The sequence below is a fragment of the Manacus candei genome, unplaced genomic scaffold (genome assembly GCF_025592945.1).
Source record: "Manacus candei isolate 608988 ecotype Guabito, Panama unplaced genomic scaffold, ASM2559294v1 h1tg000049l, whole genome shotgun sequence".
NCBI classification, from domain to species: Eukaryota; Metazoa; Chordata; class Aves; order Passeriformes; family Pipridae; genus Manacus; species Manacus candei.
Genome location: NW_026138097.1, coordinates 29,202,238 through 29,223,899, shown reverse-complemented (window position 1 = coordinate 29,223,899; position 21,662 = coordinate 29,202,238). Strand labels below are relative to the sequence as shown.

At 39.7% G+C, this 21,662-nt stretch overlaps 1 protein-coding gene across 6 annotated transcripts in view; it reads right to left on the bottom strand.

Annotated features, from left to right (window-relative positions):
* The window catches only part of CTNND2 (catenin delta 2), a 627,538-nt gene that overhangs the window by 266,477 nt on the left and 339,399 nt on the right, over positions 1–21,662 (bottom strand). For all 6 annotated transcript variants that reach the window (XM_051799301.1, XM_051799302.1, XM_051799306.1 and 3 more), the window contains one exon: positions 8,452–8,624. In XM_051799301.1, the coding sequence (XP_051655261.1) occupies positions 8,452–8,624 (173 nt within the window). The remainder of the gene's footprint in view (positions 1–8,451; positions 8,625–21,662) is intronic.

Below are 21,662 nucleotides of genomic sequence, written 5' to 3'. Positions count from 1 at the left end.
ATCGAGGATCTTAAGCTTAGGAGAACATCTGTGAATCTGGTAACATTAAAATCCTCTCACAACTGCACCCCGCAGTGAGCGAGAGTTCAGCACTGTTGGAAGATGCACTCTTGGATTCAGATACTATTTTTTTCTGGTTATGCAGGGGATTTACTTGAAACCCCAGAAAGCGCTCCACATCGTCAGAATTGACAGTGTAGTTTGAATCGGTCTGACCAGTGCTTCCCCAGAACACATACACACACCTCAAACACTGATTTCCTTAGCGAGAAGAGGCTTTAAAATGTGAATAATGAATTTTGTGACTCAATTCAACGAGGTGTGGTGAATGCCAAGAGCAGCATTGTTATACATTTAAATAACAATGTGGTTTTTTAGTAGCATCCTACAGGAAAAAAAAGAAAAAAATCCAAACAAGTAAGCAAAAGCACCATGTTCCTCGTACGAAATTTGATTTATTTTCACTAGGATACTCAATAAAGGATTTGATCAGGAACTGAGGACAAGGTAACTAATCAGAGCAAAGAATAAACAAGGTTTTAAATGCCAGAAATGTGTACTTCTACCTATGTATGCCCACTGGGAATTTTTCTGTCCTTTTTTTCACTTAAATTTACTCAAATGCCTTGCATCTGGGGGAAGAATAGGTATTTTCCTAGACAGTGACAAGAAACAAGGTTTTAGAGAAGCTGCTCCTGGTGCTTTGTTCTCAGTTGTTAGCAGCATGGAAGAAACTACAGCACTTAGAGCATTCAGGCCTCTCAAGGGAGCACTGCCAGACCCAAACCTCACTGGCTTCTTGAGGTTTTGCACCTCATAGAGCAATGGCTTTACAGATAAATGAAGTGTAAACTGTTCCCTCGAGGTGCTCTGTGCGGTAACTCCCCGGCGAGCAAGTGGATCACAGATGTAAGTAGCCTGCTCTCTTTTGAGTTGGACTGTTCTGATTGCAGCAGGGAGTTACAAACACCACAGCATCAAGCACAAGCCTTGAAAGTTTCATAAATGGGCATCAAGTGCAAGTTGCTCATTTGAAAGACTCCTGACAAAAACCAGGAAGGCCAACTCTAGGAACATCAACGAACTTTTAAAAGCTACTTTCATGCTGAGCTACTTACCTTATCTGCTTTAAACTGGGAAGAAGGGCTACTCTGCAACTGACTGTCCAATAATGTATTTGACAGGAGTACAGTTTTCACTTTCCAGGTTTAGACTATATGGTAACAACTTTTATGAAACAAAAACAGGCCAGCATGATTTAAGACAACATGGACAGAGCAAATTCTGCACATAACGAAAGGTCATTTAAACCAGCTACATTATCAATTGATATTTCTTAATTTTACTTTTTGGACTGTTAAGTGGCATAATAATTTATTTTGTAATAAACAGCGTTCCAAAAATACAGTCTTCTGCAATAATACCAGTGCAACACACTGCTAATATACTGACAACTGGGACAGTTTTGTCTTGATCATAAGGATTTTACACAAGTACTGTCATCATGTATACAAAATTTCTTTTTCTAATCTGCTTCTACGCTGCTTGATGTGTCAAGGATTTAGAGTAATTAATTTCAAGTAAACCAATGTTATTCCATATTCCTAATAAATCTCTATAAAGCTGTAGGCATTCTACAGGTACTAATTAAAAAAAAAACCAACAAAAAAATTCCAATTTCATGACTATTTGTTATAGGGAACAAAGTGTAGTAGTGGGACACAGGAATTTAATGCTTAATTAGAAATGCAGCGTATAGCCCTTCTTAAAAAGCTAAGCATTTGCTCTGTGTGAAGTAGAGAACTTTTGGATGAACAGATTGCAATGAAAACATTAGCATGCAGTATCTTCTGGGATGTGACTAATCTCAGACCTGTCTTAAATGTACCATGAGGTTCTCATATTTTTTCAAAGGGACAAGTGTACAGTAACATTCTCCATGCATGTTTTCGGAGGCAAAATGTGTTTAGTTTCTCCTTGTGTTTCTCCCAGTCTGTTGCTTAAGACAGCCATACAGACGTCATTGTTCATCCTGCAATGTGACATTTTACTTCATATAGAAGAATAAATTACAATAGTATTTTTCTTTTTATCCATTGTTGTCAACCTGATAACAAAACTGTGTTTAAGCTAATAAACTGAGAACAAATTTGCTTCCCAATTATTTTATCCTCCTGCATCAACCTGTTTCAAAGATGTGAATAAAAGTCAAGGGCTTTCTTACTATAGGCATATAAATACCCATTCTGAGACACAGAGATTTCATTTTTCTGGTATCTCAAAGAAAAGTAGCCTTGATTATTTGGTTTCAATATACAGATTCTGCTATATCCTTCCTAATAGCAGGAATTTGTGAAAAAAAAAAAACAAACCATGAGAACATAACTACAGCTATGAAAATATTTTCTTCCCCATTTAATCTTACAAAGATCATTTTCTACTGATATGTATGAAACAAGATCTGTAGAACTTTATACAGAAAATTACTGAGGGTGTCCAGTTAGGTTATAGGAGACTAGACAACAGTCTAACTGTTGTTTGCCTGTTCATTCAAGCATTTAATGCACTAAATCCAGTAAAATAGCTTTTTTTTTTTTACAATTCCAATTGAAAATGTAAATCAAAATTGAAACATTAAATTAACCAAAAAAGAGTAAATGAAAGACTGCAAGACAGGATTTCTGTTTTATGGAGTGGAATTGAGAGGGGCAAATAACTGTGTTGACTTATTTATTCTGCAGAAAAATTTTCCATGGATAAGGAATTACAAAATCCTAGATGACTAGACAGTTTATGTGAAACTTTGGGATCAGCTGCTAATTACTGAAACAGCAGCACGTTGATTCTTGGAGATTGCTCCCAGAGGGAAAAATGGTGTGTAACACTAGCAAAACCTGAATAGCAAAAATCTCGGAGAACAAGATGACCATTATGATGTCAGCAGGTGCAGCAAATCTATTTGATGTATCAGCTATAATCTCTTCAAACCATTTGCTTCTTAGAGATATGAAAACACAAACACAAAACCTGCTGGGCTGTGTGTATCTATGCTGCATAATTCACAGGTACTAAGAAACGGAACTTCTGTCAGTGCAACCGCCTGAGTCTTAGAACTAAAACCAGAAAAGCCTTCATAGTAATTTCATTAGAATGAGATAATGATGCAGTTTCCAGGAAAATGCTGGAAAATTTGAATCATGGTACTAGTTAACTTTGAGAAATGAAAATTTGCACTCAGTGTGCTTTGTACTTCTCTGACAGGTAACAGAAGAAACTGAAAAGTTATGTTACGTTTGAGTCAGTCTACATGCCCATCTTAGGCCTGGATGAAATTCTATTCACAAGTATTTTTAGTTTAGCATTAAATGCCAGCATAAGCTTTCAGCTTGTTTTGCTCTCTGGAACTTTCAGCGATCTCTTGGCCCATAAAATCTCAAACAAGGTCATATCTCATGAATCCAAAGTCATATGTAGCACACTGATGCCCAGGTGAAGACCCTTTCTCTTGAATCTAGGGAGGATTTTCGAATTGTATGCTCAAGTTGTGTGGAAGACATTCCTCCAGGCTGCTCAGGCTTTTGAATATTGGTGTGTGTTGCTGGCTTTAGGCAGAAAACTTGATCATCCTTACTAGGGTTTTCGAGAGACACCCTAAGGGTGCAGGTCTGTTTCACAATCTCAGTTATGCTCTGTGCTCTTTCAGAGACTGCAAGACTTGCCAGTCTATTGAGGGCCACTTTTTTTTTCTGTCAGCCCAAAGAACCTTTCATAAGGCTTCACTCAAGGTATCACTCTGCTCTGGTCCAATGCCTCTATCAAAACTCTTACATGGAAAATTCTTAACATTCTCTAGTCTTTGGGATGCACACTTCACTCTTTGGGGAGCACCTGAAGAAGGGCCATTCTTCTGCAGGACTGCTTTAATGTCATTTTTAAGTTCCTGACCTAACATCAAGAAGATGCTACCTATGTTCAAATGCACTTATACAATAATAGATGCCAGACTATCCTCTGGATCTCTCAAATGTGTCCTATTCCATCTGTTTCTCCTCAGTTTGTTCCATTGTTCCACTCCAAACATTCCAACACCATTAGGAAAATTTGTCAGCCTACCTGATCCTGATCTCAAAGGCCACACATATAGATGAAGGTAGGTAATATTATCGTAGTTTTTTACATCCAGAAACAGAATTGCGTGAGATCCTTTCAGAGTGTCCAGAGATGGTTAATCTGTGCTTTTAAAGCAGCAGTGAAAACTGCAATCATTACCTATTGTAGGATCAAACCAGCACTGCAGATCTTCACTGCCATAAGCTCTACTAGTGAATTGTTCTCTGAGTGCTGTAATAAGAGTAATCTGACTTAGGATTTCATCTGTTTCCGTAATGACAGAAAACTTCTCACGTTCACACTTAGAATCCAGTTATTAAACTTATCATCATCTGCTATATCCTATCACAAGTTAAGAACTTATTTTAGATTTTGTCTGGGTAGTTTTTGAAGCAGCCTATCATCTTGTGGCCAGTATACAGTTTCTGCTTGACAACTGAACACATTCTAGCACTCATTTGCTCATGAATTAAATAAATAGGGCTAGTGAGGTGTGGTGGTCTGATGAATGACAAACTTATAACTTGTTTATAGGAAAAAGAGTATAGACAAGTCAGAAAATCAACTGTTAAATGGTTTTCAAGGTGTTTTTTTTTAACATCTTAATTTTCCATCTCCCTTTTTGGTTTTTAGGGTTTTTCAGTTCTGTGTCAGCTTATTCAGTCCAGAAGCATCAGAAGCATGGGATAATACACAGTAGGGATTTACCTGTGTTGCTGCCTCAGCCTCTGAAAAGACTGCAGCATCACCAAAAGCTAAACAAGTCCTCATCCAGAAATGTAAACTTCCCTTTCTCTTCCCTTGCAAACACGTGGTAGAATATGTTATGCTTTATATTCCTATGGTATCTACAACGTAAAATGACCACTCTCAAGATTACAGTAAACCCAGTCATTGTCAAGTTACATTGTCCAAATAGAAGATTCATTTCTGAGCAACTCATCTGCAAAATCTGCTAGTTTTCTTTTTAACCACACTTATTAATAGAGGATATATCAGCATCTGGACACCAAGTTTGAAAAGCTGTTTTCAGTGGGGAAGCAGAGTAATTCCCTGCCAGAGGAGCAGTTTTTGCTATGAAATCCAATTCCAGTAGCATTTAGAAGATAAAAGTTTTGTGTTCTAAAGCACTCAAAGCACAGAAAAAACTCTATGATCTATAATGAACTCCACCAAATTGACAAAAATGTTAGATTGCACTTTGCAGCACTATACAGGAAGTCCCAAGACTAATTAGTTTCTCTTTTTTATACAATTGCATTTTCACAAATTGTTCTTGCTGTCACAGCTGGCCTTGGGACTATTTACATTTTTTTGCATGCATTTGGGCTATCACTTATGTTGAGAGATAGCTATATTCCTTGCACACAAATACCAAAGGAAATTATCACAATCTGAGCAGTTTCAACTCCTGAGGCTTATTTTAATTATAATAGGGATAGCAAAACAATTCCAAGAATTGACTTTTTTTTCCTCCTTAATTGTGGGATTGGCAATGGTCATATTCAGAACTTTTTAATTTTGACTTTTGAATCTTCCTTTTCTTGGTTACCTCTTTTAAGCCTCCCTTATATGCTTTTTATGGCATTAATTCATAGTTTTTATGGCAGTTTGTTAGTAATTTCAAAATATATTTTAGTTGATCTGAAGTTGTCAGATTGCAGGATCATGGTGTGAAAAATTATTAAGTTCTCTGAGTTGTTTTCCTGCAGGGACATCTACCACACAATGTGAAGGAAAACAAGAAGAAAACCTATTTTCTGCTCTCTATACCAAGAAAAATAGGTTAGGAAAGGTTGCCTTACTAACTTACTAGTTACATTTCTGAAAGAAACCAGTTCTCTATGAAGTGGATTGTTCATGAGAGCTTCTCATATCTAAGCAATGGCTTTCAGTGTAATTTCAAAGAAGGAAATCTACATCATTATTTTTTCCCCCTCCATAAATTCATCCTTTTCTACAAATGAGAATAACAAAATTTATATAAAGAATATAATTATTTCTAACTTCTATATAACTGCATAATTTTCCTTCCTGCCTTTTTTAAAAAATAGATTCTTTCTCCTTCCCCTCTCATTTCTTTGTTTTTGCTTCTGTTGCTCTTATAACCTGCTTCCTTTTCATGGTCTTACTTTTTCCAGTCTCCTGAAGGACTTCACCACAGTCTTTCAGGTGAACCTCTGGGGTACGATGCTTTTCAAAAAGCACAACTCCAGATGACACTTTTTTCACAACATTGACCTGGAGAAACTGGCTTCCCATGGCACGGCAGGGTGCACTCTTCGCTGCGTTGAAACCTGGCTGGATAGCTGGGCCCACAGTGTGGTGATGAATGGTGCTACATCGAGTTGGTGACCTGCCACTAGTGGGGCTCCCCAAGGCTCAGTACTGGGGAGAGTTCTGTTTAATATTTTTCCTGATGATCTGGACATGGGGATCAAGTGTACCCTAAGTCAGTTTGCAGACAAAACCAAGTTGGGTAGGAGTGTTGGTCTGCTGGAGGGTAGGAAGGCTCTGCAGAGGGATCTGAACAGGCTGTTATCAATGGGGTGAGGCCAGTTCTGTAAGGTTACATGAGGCAAAGTGCTGGGTCCTGCACTTGGGCCACAATGGAGCACTACAGGTTGGGGAAGAGTGGCTGGAAAGTGGCCCAGCAGAAAAGGAGGTGTTGGTCAACAGCTGGCTGAACATGAGCCAGCAGTGTGCCCAGGTGGTCAAGAAGGACAATGGCATCCTGGCCTGTATCAGGAATAGTGTGGCCAACAGGATTAGAGCAGTGATCATCCCCCTGTGTTCAGCACTGGTGAGGCCACACCTTGAATCCTGTGTTCAGTTCTGGACCTCTCACTACAAGAAAGACACTGAGGTTGTGGAGCGGGTCTGGAGAAGGGCAACAGAGCTGGGGAAGGGTCTAGAACACAAGTCTTAAGAGGAGCAGCTGAGGGAGCTGGGGTTGTTTAGTCTGGAGAAGAGGAGGCTCGGGGGTGATCTTATCACTCTCTACAACTACCTGAAAGGAGGTTGTAGTCAGGCTGTCTCTTCTGCCAGGTAAGGAGTGATAGGACAAGATGAAATGGCCTCAAGCTGCACCAGGTGAGGTTCAGGTTGGACATCAGGAAGAATTTTTTCACTGAAAGGGTTGTTGAGTCATGATCCCTAAGGGTATTTAGAAGACATGCAGATGTGGCGCTTGGAGACATGTTTTAGTGATGACCTTGGCAGTGCTGGGTTAGTGGTTGGACTCCATGTTTTTAGAAGTCTTTTCTAACCTAAAAGATTCTATGAAAAAGACGTATCTACCCATTTCGAAATTAAATTTAACTGTGCTTTATGTCATTTTTCAGTCTTAGAGGATAGGGAGCTTTTCTGAGCAAATTGAGAGAATAGGATATTGTATGTCTCTCGGTATCCCATAAACTGAGCAATGACTATAATACTTGAAATCTCTTAGCAATTTAAGGCTTTGAAATTCAAATACTACTCCCCTCTACAGAATCCTGAATTATGAAATGTCCCAGTGTCACACTGAGATGATCTTCTTTGCTGGGATGGTAAAAATCTAAACAGAGAACATAACCTGTGGTGACCAATGCAACCAAGTCAGACTTTGTTTATGAACGAAAGCATGAACACTTCTAGAAATTTTTTTCTAAATTGAAGCTTAACTTCCTAGTGAGAGGCTTTGATGTCACAGTAAAAAGCACAGAAGGTGAGAGGGTTACATATAAGAGCCAGGAAGAGCCCTGTAGACAGGCAGAGAGATTTACAAAATTTTCATGAGTATCTGAAACAATCTTTCAAAATGTTTCAAATGTACAGGTTGAACCTGAGAAGCTGGTTGTTTTGCAATATGGGGTAAAAAAAGTTATTCTTACACTTGGGATTAGGCCACAGCATCAGGTGATGCATGATATCCCAAGCGGGTTTCGCATCTGGTGTCAGCATGGCTTTGTTTTTGTTTCCTGGCACTTACTGCTTTCAGTAATATGCTCATACCAAAGCTGGCAGGTCCTAAACCTTAGTATGGGCTGCTAATCAGCACAGTCACAGAAATTTGCTTTCAAAATTAAATGCTTAAACATGCTATTACCAGAAAATATATGCAAGCAAGTAAGTAAAACTGGCATGTAAATCTCCTTTTTAATCAGGATTACTTTATTACTATGCAAGTCAACCCACTATAGATTTACAAAAATTAAGATGGTAACTCCACCCTGCTGCAGGTGTGTTGAACAAGACAGAAAGCAAAGGCAGAAATTTAGATGCAGGCAAGCACTGTTTCCTGGGAGGTACTCCACACAATTTCAGATGTGAGAGACCCCAATTCATTAGGAGACATACCTGACTGTAGCTCTGGATGGCACCTCTGGCCTGACTGCTGCGCGACGGGAGCTGGGCAGCCGCTGTTTCACCCAGGGCAAGAGTCTGGTTGCTGTGGTAGCTGGCTGAGTACTGGAAAGACCCTTCAGGTTTGGAATTGAGCTGGAGTGCACTCTGGGAGAGGAGGCTGGGCCCTGTGAGGACAGGATTTGAGAGCAGTCAGAAAGTCTCAGTGAAAGAGCATACCTGTATTATCTGTCAAGTGAGTCTTGAAATTATCAGATGTATCTGGCTTCAGATTTTCAGTTTTGCTTGTCAGTAATAAAAATCACGTACATTGCTTTGTTTCTTTATCACTCAATCATCATCATTTTTGTGTTCAAGCAACAGACCATATTGCTTGCTTTGCAAGAAATATATGGTTTCGACTGGTGAAGAAATTCTATGCTTAAACAAACCCAACTGTACTATTTGATAAAGAAATCTTGCTTTTCAACTCACAAGAGTTGATGAGGGCTTTTTCCCCCCTAAGGATAAGCCTTGTTTATTTCACTTAATTATATCCAGTCATTCTGCTTGGGAAATACTAACTTGTCCCTCCGTGGGACATCTATTACATCTATTGATTACTGCCACTCTGTCCTATACACACAGTGATGTAATACTTTGGTGCCTGTAGGGATGGATGGCAGCCTTTAAAATAATAATTGCTCCTTTCATCATGCAGGACACACCCTGATCTCAGTGAATCTTTGAGGACCGTTTTGTCAGCCTATCTTACCTTCTCCATCACAGCACTGCATGACAGGAGAGCCAAGTGTAGGCAGGGAGCTTAAACTGGGGCTGCCAGACTGAAGGGCATGTCAGGACCACAAACACCAACACTTTCCACAGTTATTTGGTAGTTCTGTGAAACTAAAACCTGTTCTAATATTCATTAAGTTCACATACAAGTGATTTAGCTTACTGCGTGCCCATAGCAAATTTCCCAGTTTTTGCCCTTAGACCATGTATCAGACAGGGAACAGTCTTGTTTTCACGCAGAGATCAAGTGCACCCTCAGCTAATTTGCAGATGACATCAAGCTGAGTGGTGCAGTTGACATACCTGAAGGATGGGATGCCACCCAGAGGAACCTGGGAAAGTTCAAGGAGTGGGCACATGAGAATTTCATGTGCGGTTTAAGATAACCAATGCAAGGTGCTGCATCTGGATCAGGGCAACTCCTGGTATCAATAAAGGCTGAGCCAAGAAGGACTTGGGGGTGCTGATGGATGAGAGGCTGGTCATGATACAGCAATGTGAGATCGCAGCTGAGAAAGCCAGTTGCCTCCTGGGCTGCATCCAAAGCAGTGTGGCCAGCAGGTCGAGTAAGGGGATTCTACCCCTCTACTCTGCTCTGGTGAGATCCCACCTGGAGTGCTGCATCCAGCTCTGGGGTTCCCAGCACATAAGGAATGTCTGTTGGAGCAAGTCCAGAGGAGGGCCACAAAGATGATCAGAGGGCTAGAGCACCTCCCCTCTGAGGAAAGGCTGAGAGAATTAGGATTGTTCAGTCTGGAAAAGTAAAGGCTTCAGGGTGACCCAGTTGTGGTGTTACAGTATCTGAAGGGAATCTACAGAAAGACTGAGAGAGACTTTTTACAAGGGCATGTAGTAACAGGACAAGGGGGAATTGCTTCACACTGGCAGAGTAGGTTCAGATTAGACATTAGTAAGAAATTTGCCCCTGTAAGGGTGGTGAAACTTGGGTACAGGTTGCCCAGAGAAGCTGTGGATGCCCCATCCACAGAAGTGTTCAAGGCCAGGTCGGATGGGGCTTTGAGAAACCTGGTCTAGTGGTAGGTGTCCCTGTCCACGGCAGGGGGGTTGGAACTAGATGATCTTTAAGGTTCCTTCCAACCCAAACCATTCTGTGATTCTATGATTCTATGATACATGAAGATCTAAATTAAAGAATACCTGCTTAATTCTCTTCTATGTCTCCAGTGATTTTAGTCTCTGCTGTCAGGGCCCAGCAGGTGAAATACAGGAGGAGAGAAAAGGGTTGTACCATGGCCATTGCATGAGTTACAGAGAAGTCTACCTTCAGCCCCACAGGTACATCTACAGCACACTCAGTGTCTCCACAGGGATGACAGATTTATCTTCTGGTTAGCACTAACAAGCTCATGAGAGCACAGAAGGTGACACAAACCTTAAGGGATGTGAAATGATTACGATGATTTTGCTCTTACAGAACATGTGAAAAGTTCAGGTTTACAAAGACTCACGATGGAAAAATTCCAATGAATCTACCACAAGTAAGTTCCAGTACATTCCTGATACAAAGGCAATTTTTATGACCTTTAAGTCTTTACTCTGAGGATCTACAGCTGCTCCAAAAAGATTACTGCTTAGAAAATGTGCAAGCAACCCCACCCCCAAAATATATGGAGAGTATTTTTTTCTCTAGCCTGTTTCTCAGATATGGCAGAACCGTTATAACTGCTATTTTCCAAAATCCAACCCAAACTGCTCATATTATAAACAAATCATAGTAGGCTATGTAAAGCGGAAGTGTTTGCATCTAAATGTAGTCTGGGATTATGATACTATTTTACATATCAACAGAATTTATACTGCAAAGTCAACTGCACTCATCAGAACATTCCAGATACAGGACAAATTTAGAACATAAGTACTGGTCCCTGTATTTCCTTCAGAAGTACAGAAAGAGGCAGGGCTCCATGTATGCTTGTGAGGTTTGGAAAAATGTATCTACAGAGGAGCTGAATTTAATCCTGCATGGGTGCTTATAAATCCAGCATTTGGTAGCTTTCCATTCCTTGATGCTGCAAATAGGGTTTACAAAGCATTTTCCTTTAACTGGTTTTGTTGCCATTTTTCTTCTTAATTGAAAGAAATTGCTTCACAGATTTTTTTTTAAAGAGCATAAAGAAAATACATGCTTAGTTATAAAATATATCTGTAGGCTTTATTTTAATCTTTTAGATTTTGAGTTTTCACTGAGAATTTGTCTGTGATCAAGTGATGAACAAGATCAAGTTCAGAAAAATTCACAAAAGCATAACTTTCCCATGAGAAGCAAAAGTTGCAGCAAGAAAGCAATTTTTGTGCATGAAAGTGTTTGTACTCATTCTGAAAGTAATTATGCTGTGACATTTCTAAAGCTTAAATAATGATTAAACTATCACATGCTATGAACGCAATATGTTTAAATTTTCATTGCATCTGGCTTTCAAGTGCTGCTTTCCTATTACTGTGGCTCACTAGGGGATTTACATCACCATCTAGAAACACATACATGGGTTCCCTGCTCCATTTAGTTTAAACACTTCCATGCACTTAAAGAAACTTATCCAATCCATTGAAAAAAAAAAGAATGTAAGAAGTTTGGAGCGTATGGTTTTAATTTCACTAAAATACTCTATTGCAGTTTTTATTTTGTACCTTAACAAGCAGTAATGAAAAATTAAAACATATTGGCATTTCAATAATTACAAAGTAATTTGAGAGACACATCCAGATAGATATTTTAAATAAACCTAGAATTTTAAATAAGCCCAAGCAAACACAGAATAGAGTAGTAGCTGCCCACTTCTAAGTATCCAAGTCTAAACTCAGCATACAAACTATAAGATATATTTGAAATCAATCAACATGATCTTGAAAAAAACACAAGTTCCTTTTTCAGGATTTAGGGACTACAAACAGTCCTGCCTTGTCCGATAGGGAAAAAAATTGTTTGCTTTTCTCATTAACATTCTTGAGATTTCAATCTGAAGGTAAAGCCAAACCTTCTGAAAAGCCTGCAGCTCATCTAGAAGAGAAGTTTGTGTCCTTCTATATGCTGATGGCTCTTGACAACAACCTACTGTTTCTTTCTGGATAAAATTTAAACTCTGTTGTGTTGGTATAAGAAAGAGTTCATCCAACTATTTTTCATTTGTTTTCAGAATAGTTAAGGCAGATGGAAATTCTCTATTTTCAGCTAGGCACTTGATATCACTAGTTAACTGCTGGCACAATTCAGTCTTAATTGTTCCTTTAATGAGCCATAACTAAATACAAATATTCAATTTAAAACAAACCCTTTTGGCTTCATAAGGTTTAGTATAGCAGGTATTGATGATTTCCAGTATTGCTTAAAAAATTTGCACTACATTTTGTATCTATTGGGGAGTATGAGGAAGATATAATTACCTGGTTTCCCTTATATTTTTCACCACCACATTAAAAAAAAAAAATGATCTTTTTCTTTGTGAAAGAGTATTAGTGTTGGATTATTCATAGTTGATAGTGCCAATTTTTCACTGATTCAGTTAGTGCCACTTTCTTCCTGCATTCAAATAGTACAGATTAGAGTAAAAATTCAGGAAATAAAGTCAGAGCCATCATACTGCAAGAGACGCTGCTGTGGACTGACTTCAAATGATGGTGCAGGATATAGTAATTAACTTGTCTCCGTTTGGTGGACAGGTTCTGCAGACAATACCTTCCTCTTCCTCTTAACCTGGAGCAGACCAGTGTGCAAGCCTCCCCAGGCTGCTCACCTTGGCCTCTATAACCCAGATCAGTAAGGAGCTTGAGGGAGAGGTTGTGTGTCTAGCTTGTGACACTAAGTGCACTTGAGTTGTGGAAAGCTGCTGGAGCACAGAGAAGACCAGACAAGAAGAAAACCAACAGATGGAGGATATGCCTATATCAGGAGCCAACCCACAATGAAACTTCAGAGGTGATGGAGACCAGAGGACTTTTCAGAGAAGGGAAGCAGGAATTTCTTTTGTGGTTTGGAGACCCAGGTGACAGGCATGGCAGGGTTAGAGGAAAATGAATCTCCCACTCAGGCAGGGAGGGGAAGTGCAGACTTCTTGTGAAGCCCGTTTCCTTAGTTTATATTACCCAACCCTCTTACTATCAGTTATGTTGGCTATTACATGGCTATTATTTTTCTATTTCAAAACTTATTATCTTAAGAGATCTGGATGACCTGAGAGTCTTGCACGCTTACTTCAAGCCAAACAGGGAAGCGCAGCAGAGGCAGCCCAAGACTCAGCCCTACCCCAAGTTCTATCGCTAAAGAGAGCAGCACTGAAGCCCAGGCTTGCTGTCTTCCTGCCATACTTCATTTGACAAAATAAGCATAGCATGGCATTACACTGAACAGGCTGATTTGTGGTATTTAGTCTCCTGCATGTGGCCATAAATGTAACCTGGTGAGCTACAGGCTCCATTACAAACCACAGCAGAAGGAGAGCTCCCACAGCATCTACCTGCTTCTGCCAAGGGGGAACAGGGGGAAGCAGGAGCCAAAAGTTACAGGATGAGCCCCTCGATGCACAGCTGGGGTTGTTCTGTGCCCAACTCACGCTGTGAGGGACAGGGTACTGTGCTGGCAGTATCCCTTCAAGAGCCACTGCTTTTATTTCTGAAAATGCAATGTGCAATGCTGCAATAAGGTGCAGTGTAGCTATTTAAAAAACAAACCAAGGAAGTGAGTGGTCTTAAATGATGAGACTATTATTAATTCAAGGACATCACAGTAACAGTTGATTATGGGAAACTGAAGTGACACAAAGAATCCAGGCTACTATTATCATTCATGCTGACTCAAAAATGGGGCAAAAACTGAAATTGTGAAAGTACTTGACCTTTTTATTTTCAACTGCAATATTTTCTTTGGAAACGAAGTATTTTACCCATCATTTCTGCTCTCTTCAGACCACCTCCGCTCCCTTCTTATGTCATGCAGAGGAAAAAACAACCACCAAACCAACCAAGAAAAATAATCACAAACTAAAACTTTCATCAGAACAATCCAACTTGTACACTGAAGAAAGGTCCAAAATTTCCATTTTTGCATCCTCAAAAACTGCCAAGGGCTAGGGCTACTATATTCAAATCCATTGGAATATGCTTCTCAATTTCAGAGGAGTCAAATCAGTTTTTACGATATCCTAAGTGCACTGAAATGGTGCCTGCTAACAGAGAAAATGTACCAACTGAATGCATAGTATAAAATCAATTTTTAACAAACTCGATGCTGAAAGAGTAGCTATATTATTAGAAATGTTTAGCAGAAACCAACTACATCAGCATCATTGCTACAAATTTTAAGACCACGTTTCTTTCTGCTAGTCCTCCTGCAACAATGGAGGGGATTCAATGCTCCATGGCATTGCCAAACTTGAAGAGTACAGCACGTAGCTTTCCTTTCCTCACTCGCCTGGAAGCAAGCCCCAGGAGAAACTGGGTGCTCAGCTGTCCACCATGATCCACACCCCAGGCACTGTGATGCCCAAATTAAGCAAAGAAAGGATTATACTGAAAAAAAAACCAAACCAAACCAAACCAAAACCATCGAAGACCAAACTGCATCAGCACGGTATAGAATTTTGATTCAATGAACAGTCATTAATGTCAATTGAAGCTTAAGTGAGAAATTACAAAAAATAGGCATCAGCACCAACAGTAGTTGAAAAGACAGGGATCTTGGTTGGGAAAGAGCTGGTGAGTCATCATCATCTTCCCTTTCTTCTGAGGGTAACGACTTGTCTAGTGGACGTGCAAGTAGCAGAGCTCACCTGAATCATAGCCCATAGTGGTCATAAGCAGAAGAGTACTTCATGTTAGAAACCTGGTAGGAACTTGGGCTCTAAGGAGCTTACCAGTGTAAGCAGTTTTTTAAGTTCTGAGAGACTGGTCCAGTATACTGACACTGATTAGAGATGGGGGGCAAAGAAGCACATCCTATTAAATTCTGCTGTTTGCAATATTAATAGACCATGAGTGAGGTTTTAAAAACACATGATAGAATCACAGAATCATCAATGTTGAAAAAGATCTCCAAGATCATCGAGTCCAACATTTGACCGAACACCACCTTGTCAATTAAAACATAGCACCAAGTGCCACTTCCAGTCGTTTCTTGAATACTTCCAGGCATGGTGACTCCATCACCTTCCTGGGCAGCCTGTTCCAATGCATTTTCAGAGAAAAAATTCTTCCTGATGTCCAACCTGAACCTCACCTGGTGCAGCTTGAGGCCATTTCATCTTGTCCTATTGCTTGTTGCCTGGGAGAAGATATCATGATGCCCATCTGGCTACTGCCTACTTTTCATGTAGTTGTAGAGAGTGATAAGGTCTTCCCTGAGCCTCCTTTTCTCCAGACTAAACAACCCCAGCTTCCTCACCTCAGCTGCTCCTCACAGGGTTTGTTCTCTAGACTCTTCACCAGCTCTGTTGCCCTTCTCTGGACTCACTCCAAAACCTTGGTGTCTTTCTTGTAGTGAGGGGCTCAGAACTGAAGACAGGACTTGAGGTGCAGCCTCACCAGTGCTGAACACAGGGCGATGATCACTGCCCTGGTCCTGCTGGCCACACTATGCCTGATACAGGCCAGGATGCCATTGGCCTTCTTGGCCACCTGGGCACACTGCTGGCTCATGTTCAGCTGGCTGTTGACCATTACCCCCAGGTCCTTTTCCAATGGGTAGCTTTCCAGCCACTCTTACCCCAGCCTTTAGTGCTGCATGGCATTGTTATGACCCAAGTGCAGGACTCGGAACATCACCTTATTGAACCTCATCAATCCAGCCTGTTCAGATCCCCCTGCAAAGCCTTCCTACTCTCCAGCAGATCAACGCTCCTGCCTAACTTAATGTCATCCCTTAACATGCTGAGGGTGCACTTTTCCCTTGTTCAGACCATTGATAGATATTAAACAGAACTGCCCCCAGTACTGCCTTGGTGGACCCCACTAGTGACAGGCTACCAAGTGGATGCAGCACCATTCATCACCATTCTCTGAGTCTGACCATCCATTGAGTTTTTAACCCAGGGAAAAGTGCACTTGTCCAAGACATGGGCTGCCAGTTTCTCCAGAAAAATGTTGTGGGAGACTGCATCAAAGGCTTTACTGAGGTTCGGGTGAACAACATTCACAGCGTTTCCCTCATCCACTAGGCAGATCACCTGGTCTTAAAAGGAGATCAGGTTGGTCAGACAGAACTTACCTTTCCTAAACCTGTGCTGGCTGGGCCTGATCCCCTGTACGAGCCATATGACTGCACTCAGGATAATCAGTTCCATAATTTTCCCAGCACTGAGGTCAGTGACAGGCCTGTAGTTCACTAGATCCTCCTTCTGACCCTTCTTGTAGATAAGCATCACATCAGCCAACCTCAGTCATCTGGGACCTCCCCAGTTAACCATCGTGGTAACTGATGATAAAAGATGGAGAATGGTTTGATGAGCTCTTCTGCCAGTTTCCTCAGTACCCTCAGACCATCCCATGCCCTAGTCTTTTGAGTGTCTAATTGGCACAACAGGTCACTACAGGTCACTAACAACTTCCTCCTGCATTGCAGGGGATCAATTCTGCTCCCCATCCCTGTCTATCAGCTCAGGAGGCTGGTTGCCCTGAGGATAACTGGTCTTTCTGATAATGACTAATGCAAAGAAGACATTAAATATCTCAGCCTTTTCCTCGTTCTTGGTGACAATGTTCCCCCCCCTCCCCAAATACAATAATGGATGGAGATTTTCCTTGGCCCTCCTTTTGTTGTTAATGTATTTATACAAACATTTTTTATTATCTTTTACAGCAGTGGCCAGATTGAGTTCTAGCTGAGCTTTCGCATTTCTGATTTTTTTCTACATGACCAAACGGCATCCTTGTACTATTCCTGAGTTGTCCGCCCCTTCTTCCAAAGGTGATAAACTCTCCTTTTTCCCCTGAGTTCCAGCAAAAGCTCCCTGTTCAACCAGGCTGGTCTTCTTTCCCACCAGCTCATCTTTCGGCATATAGAGATGACCTGATCCTGAACCATTAAAATTTCTTTCTTAAAGTATGTTCAGCCTTCCTGGACACTTTGTTATTAAGGACGGTTTCTTAAGGGAAAGTCTGATAACATTTAAATAAAGTCAGTATTTGTGATATGTATTTTTACCTAGGATATGTATTTTTACCTAGAGGACAGCAAGTTAAGGTAGTAGGAATGTGGATTACCTCCATTACAAACTCAGAGAACATTATACTTTTTCTATCTCATATTGTAGTGCCATTGCAGTGTCACAAAGCTAAATAGCCAAATCTGAGATTCTTCTAAAGGATGAACGCACAAAAGAAACAACAGAATTTGCTCCCCTGGGAGATCAGTGACAAGCTACTGCTGGTTTCCACCTGTCAAACATGTGGGCCAGGAGTTGGACTCAATGATCCTTGTGGGTCCCTTCCAATTCAGCATATTCTGATTCTGTGATTCTGTAAAACGTTCCTCCTGTTTCCTAATCCTTAAACTGCAGCATCTCATGGACTACTTCAAAAATTTTGGCTTCAACAGCATGTAACAATTCCATATGATACTATAGCAATAGTATGGTCAGTCTTCAAAACAAACAGACAAATAAAAAGCCTGAATTACAAAACAGGACTAATATATTACACTATAGAGAAGAATTTATCATTATCAAAGTATTCAATAATACATTATCTATTAGTTCAGTTATAAAATAAATACCATATAATGACAAGTTAAATACAACATTATATTATTACAAGATAAGGGCATGATTCTCAGTATTCTAAATCTATGCGATAATTACCTCTGAAATGGCTCAAATAATTACACTACAAACAACAGAAACATTTACCTAGTCGGCCCTCATGAGATAATTGCATGCTTCTTACTTGAGTTTTTCATGTGAAGTTACCAAAAAAAATATCAGGCAAGTGAAGGGAAAAGGGTTTTTTCCTCTCCTTAAGATTTAAAGTCACTTGGCTTCCGAGGGCAGACTTGCTTTTCCAAGTAAGTAGTAAAGTGGAGCTCTACCATTGTGTAGACTGACCATTTCCATTTGGTCAGTCATCTGTTACGATGCCAGTTCTAATTGACAAAGGAAATAGACCAAAACCTGCTCGAATGACCATTTAATTAGCTACCGTACCAATTATAAACAACACTTCACCCACCTTCGATCAACTGACAGAAGTAGTAATGATAAATTATAGAGTAAGTGTAAATAAAGTGGTTTTAATTAGTGTAATTAATCACTTCACACATTCTTTGCTCATTTGGGTAACAGTTGAAAGAAAGCACTAGCAAAACTCCTTTAATGTCCTTTAAACAGAGTTAATAGGTTGGGGTGCCTCACATCCCAGTGAGAGGAACCACCTCCTAACTCTTAGTATATCCTAATTAAGGACTTCAAATACCAAAAAGTCATCGCTTATTCTTTCTTCTGCCTCTCAGGTCATTTAGTTTGAGTGCAAAATATTGATTCCTACCCTACAACCTACTTTTTTTGTTAGCTCATTAAAGTGTCTGTACTCCTAGTAAGCAGTCACTAACCCGTCCTAAAGCTGGGTTCTATTTGTTGCTCAGATTTGCAAAGGAATGGATGATTAAAAAAAGATGTAATAAAATAAAAAGTCAGGGCAGGTATCTGTAAAGTGGTGAGTCAGTTTCTGAGTGTTTAACTGTATTTAGGATGCTGGAAGAATCCAGGAACCAGACTGAAAGAACAACAAAACTAGAGATACTTTGGATGGTAACCTGCCAGTGTCCTTCCACAGTGTTTGACATTAAAGAAGATGTGATGATAGTTAATGACAAGGTGCATGGACCTATTCCTAGTGGTACTAAATTCTTTAGCATCTCACTGGTACAGCCTGTTTTCTAAGCCCTGCTCCCAGAATTAAGCTGCTCTGTCTGGGACCAGGAGTAAACTTTCTCTCCAAATTGGAAGGGTAAGCAGCATTTGTTTGTCTGTTTTAAACCCCTCTGTTACACCATGGCCTACTTTTGAGGTAATCTGAAACATTCTTTGAAGAAACTCTCTCTTGCTAAGACGATTTAGGATGGTTTTGGAAAGCAGAGAAATTGAGGGAGCAGAAGGGAAGCCCTGCAAGTACCACAGGGGGTGTCAAGAAGCAGCCACATAGGTACAGACCTTCCTCATTTTCTAGTTGTGAAAAATGCAAGGTGGAAAGGCAGAAGTAGTGGAGGCAGGGAGCAATGAGGAAAATCCCTGTGAACTAGTTGAGAGAGCTTTGTGACTGTCATAAAAAGAAGACATTTTCCTAATTATAGACAGTAAAAGGAGAGATTAAACCACAGCAAAACTTAAGATCTGCAGCTGAAAACAAATCTTGTCAGCTACAAGTGGTCATACAGATTCTGTAGGAAAAGAAGGGCTTTTGAGTGAACTGTTAGCCAGAACTCAAACAGAAAATAACAAGTAGCTATACTATAACAATAGTCATAAGCATTGCCTCCATTCTCCCTCCAAATCCGGGACTAGTACTAGAATAGTACTAAGAAAATATTTCAACATCTATTTTCTAGGAGATATTAAATATTAAAGGTATCAGTAGCTTTATATTACAAGAAAAAAAATGCCAAGGCTGCAATACAGCAAAAGAATTCTATACCCTAATAATGAAGAAAGTTCAGGAGGAAAAAAAGGCAGGGGATTGGTGACCAAATGCATACTTAAAATGAAGAAATAAATACTTTAAATGCTAAATCACAAACAGCTCCCTTGTTATGAACAAAATACATCTCTTTAGATGAGAAGCAGCAATTCTTAAATGAGCACACTGAAAACAAACTTGTTTTACAAAAAAGGGAAGTGATTTACATGCAATGCCATGCTCTACCCACATTAAGAGGGCTATGTTCTACCTACAAATACAGAAAAGGGCTTTAGTACTGCTATTGAACCTATTCTTAGGTACTGGAAAATAGGATTTAGTGGAATGCATTTGCAAGTGTGGAATAAGTTCATTCTCATCCAAGAATTCTATAAATTATATATATCTGGAGAAATGATGCAAAAACTAGGTTGATACCATTATGTAAGTGAACAATACAAGGATATCCCTTCTAACTCTACTTCTGACCTAATTACTATCGGAAAGAAAGATGAAGAACACTTTATTTGAAGAGTAAGTGAACTGGGAATAGAAACTAGTTTCATTAGATTCCGATTGTCTTATGCCTTTTTCACACAAGATACAACTTGTGCCAATTTTGTAAGAAGAAAAGAGAGATGTTTTCTAGGATTTGAAAAAATAAATCTCTACTCCAAGGGATAGCAAAGAAACATAAATGTCCACAAGAAGTAGCAGAAAAACTTAACACCTGAATGACATAGAAAAAAAAATAAGGCTGCATTCAACCCCAACAGTAAACAGTTCTTTTTTGATTACTGAAAGGTTTTTATTTTTACCTCATGGAATAAGGTAACATAGCAATGCCTAAGCAATCCTGAAATAATATGGTAACTTCAGTGTTAACTACTCCAAGTGTGTATTTTGCTTTCTATACCATATCACACATAGCATTACTCCAGATGTTTGTATGAAATGTAAAACCAGCCAGACCTTCTTTCATAAGTAAGACTTGGCAATGTTTGACAGTAAGAAAAGATCTTGAGTTCCATTACTAATGAGAGAAATTACTGAACATGCTAGAGAAAAATGGACCAAAATACATGCACTGAGCAAGAACTGATTTATACATATATAAAATCAGAATACAGAAGTTGCTCTAGTTTTGGGGTTTGTTTTTTTTTTATTATTTTTTTGTTTGATTGTTTTGTTTTGGTGGGTTTTTTTTTGGTTTTGGTTTTGGTTTTTTTGGATAGATAAGCTATCTTAAATTTTGATTAAAACCAAGGATAACCTAGTACTATGATTTTTTCATTGACCCCAAGATTAAACAACTTCTTTTGTAGAAGATTAATCATCTTTTATTAAATCACTTGTTAAACCCTGCAGATATCAAAATCACAAAGTCTCTGAAAGAGATAATTTATCACTGGCCATTAGGATGATGTGCTTTACAGGAGTAACAGATAGACACAACACAAAAACAAGATAGGCAGCCAGGATAACAACTAAATTACATTTCTGCATTACAGAGGTCACAAAGAGGAAAAATAGTATCCTCTAGTCTTTCTGATGGTGACCTTGCTACTTCTGAGAAACTCTACAACTCTAGGAGTAGCAGAACACTTCACTGTAACAGAAGTTTGCTCGCTATTAAAAGATCAGAGTGTGGAACCACAGGACAACAGTATCTAAGCACGGCTCCTGGATGGGATTAGATATGTTTCTGAATGTGACCACAACAAGAAATATGTATGCAGGAGGAGGCAACTGTTAATGCAGCAACATAGGCAGGAAGATCCAGCTCAGAAGGAACTGCCATGTTTCCATTT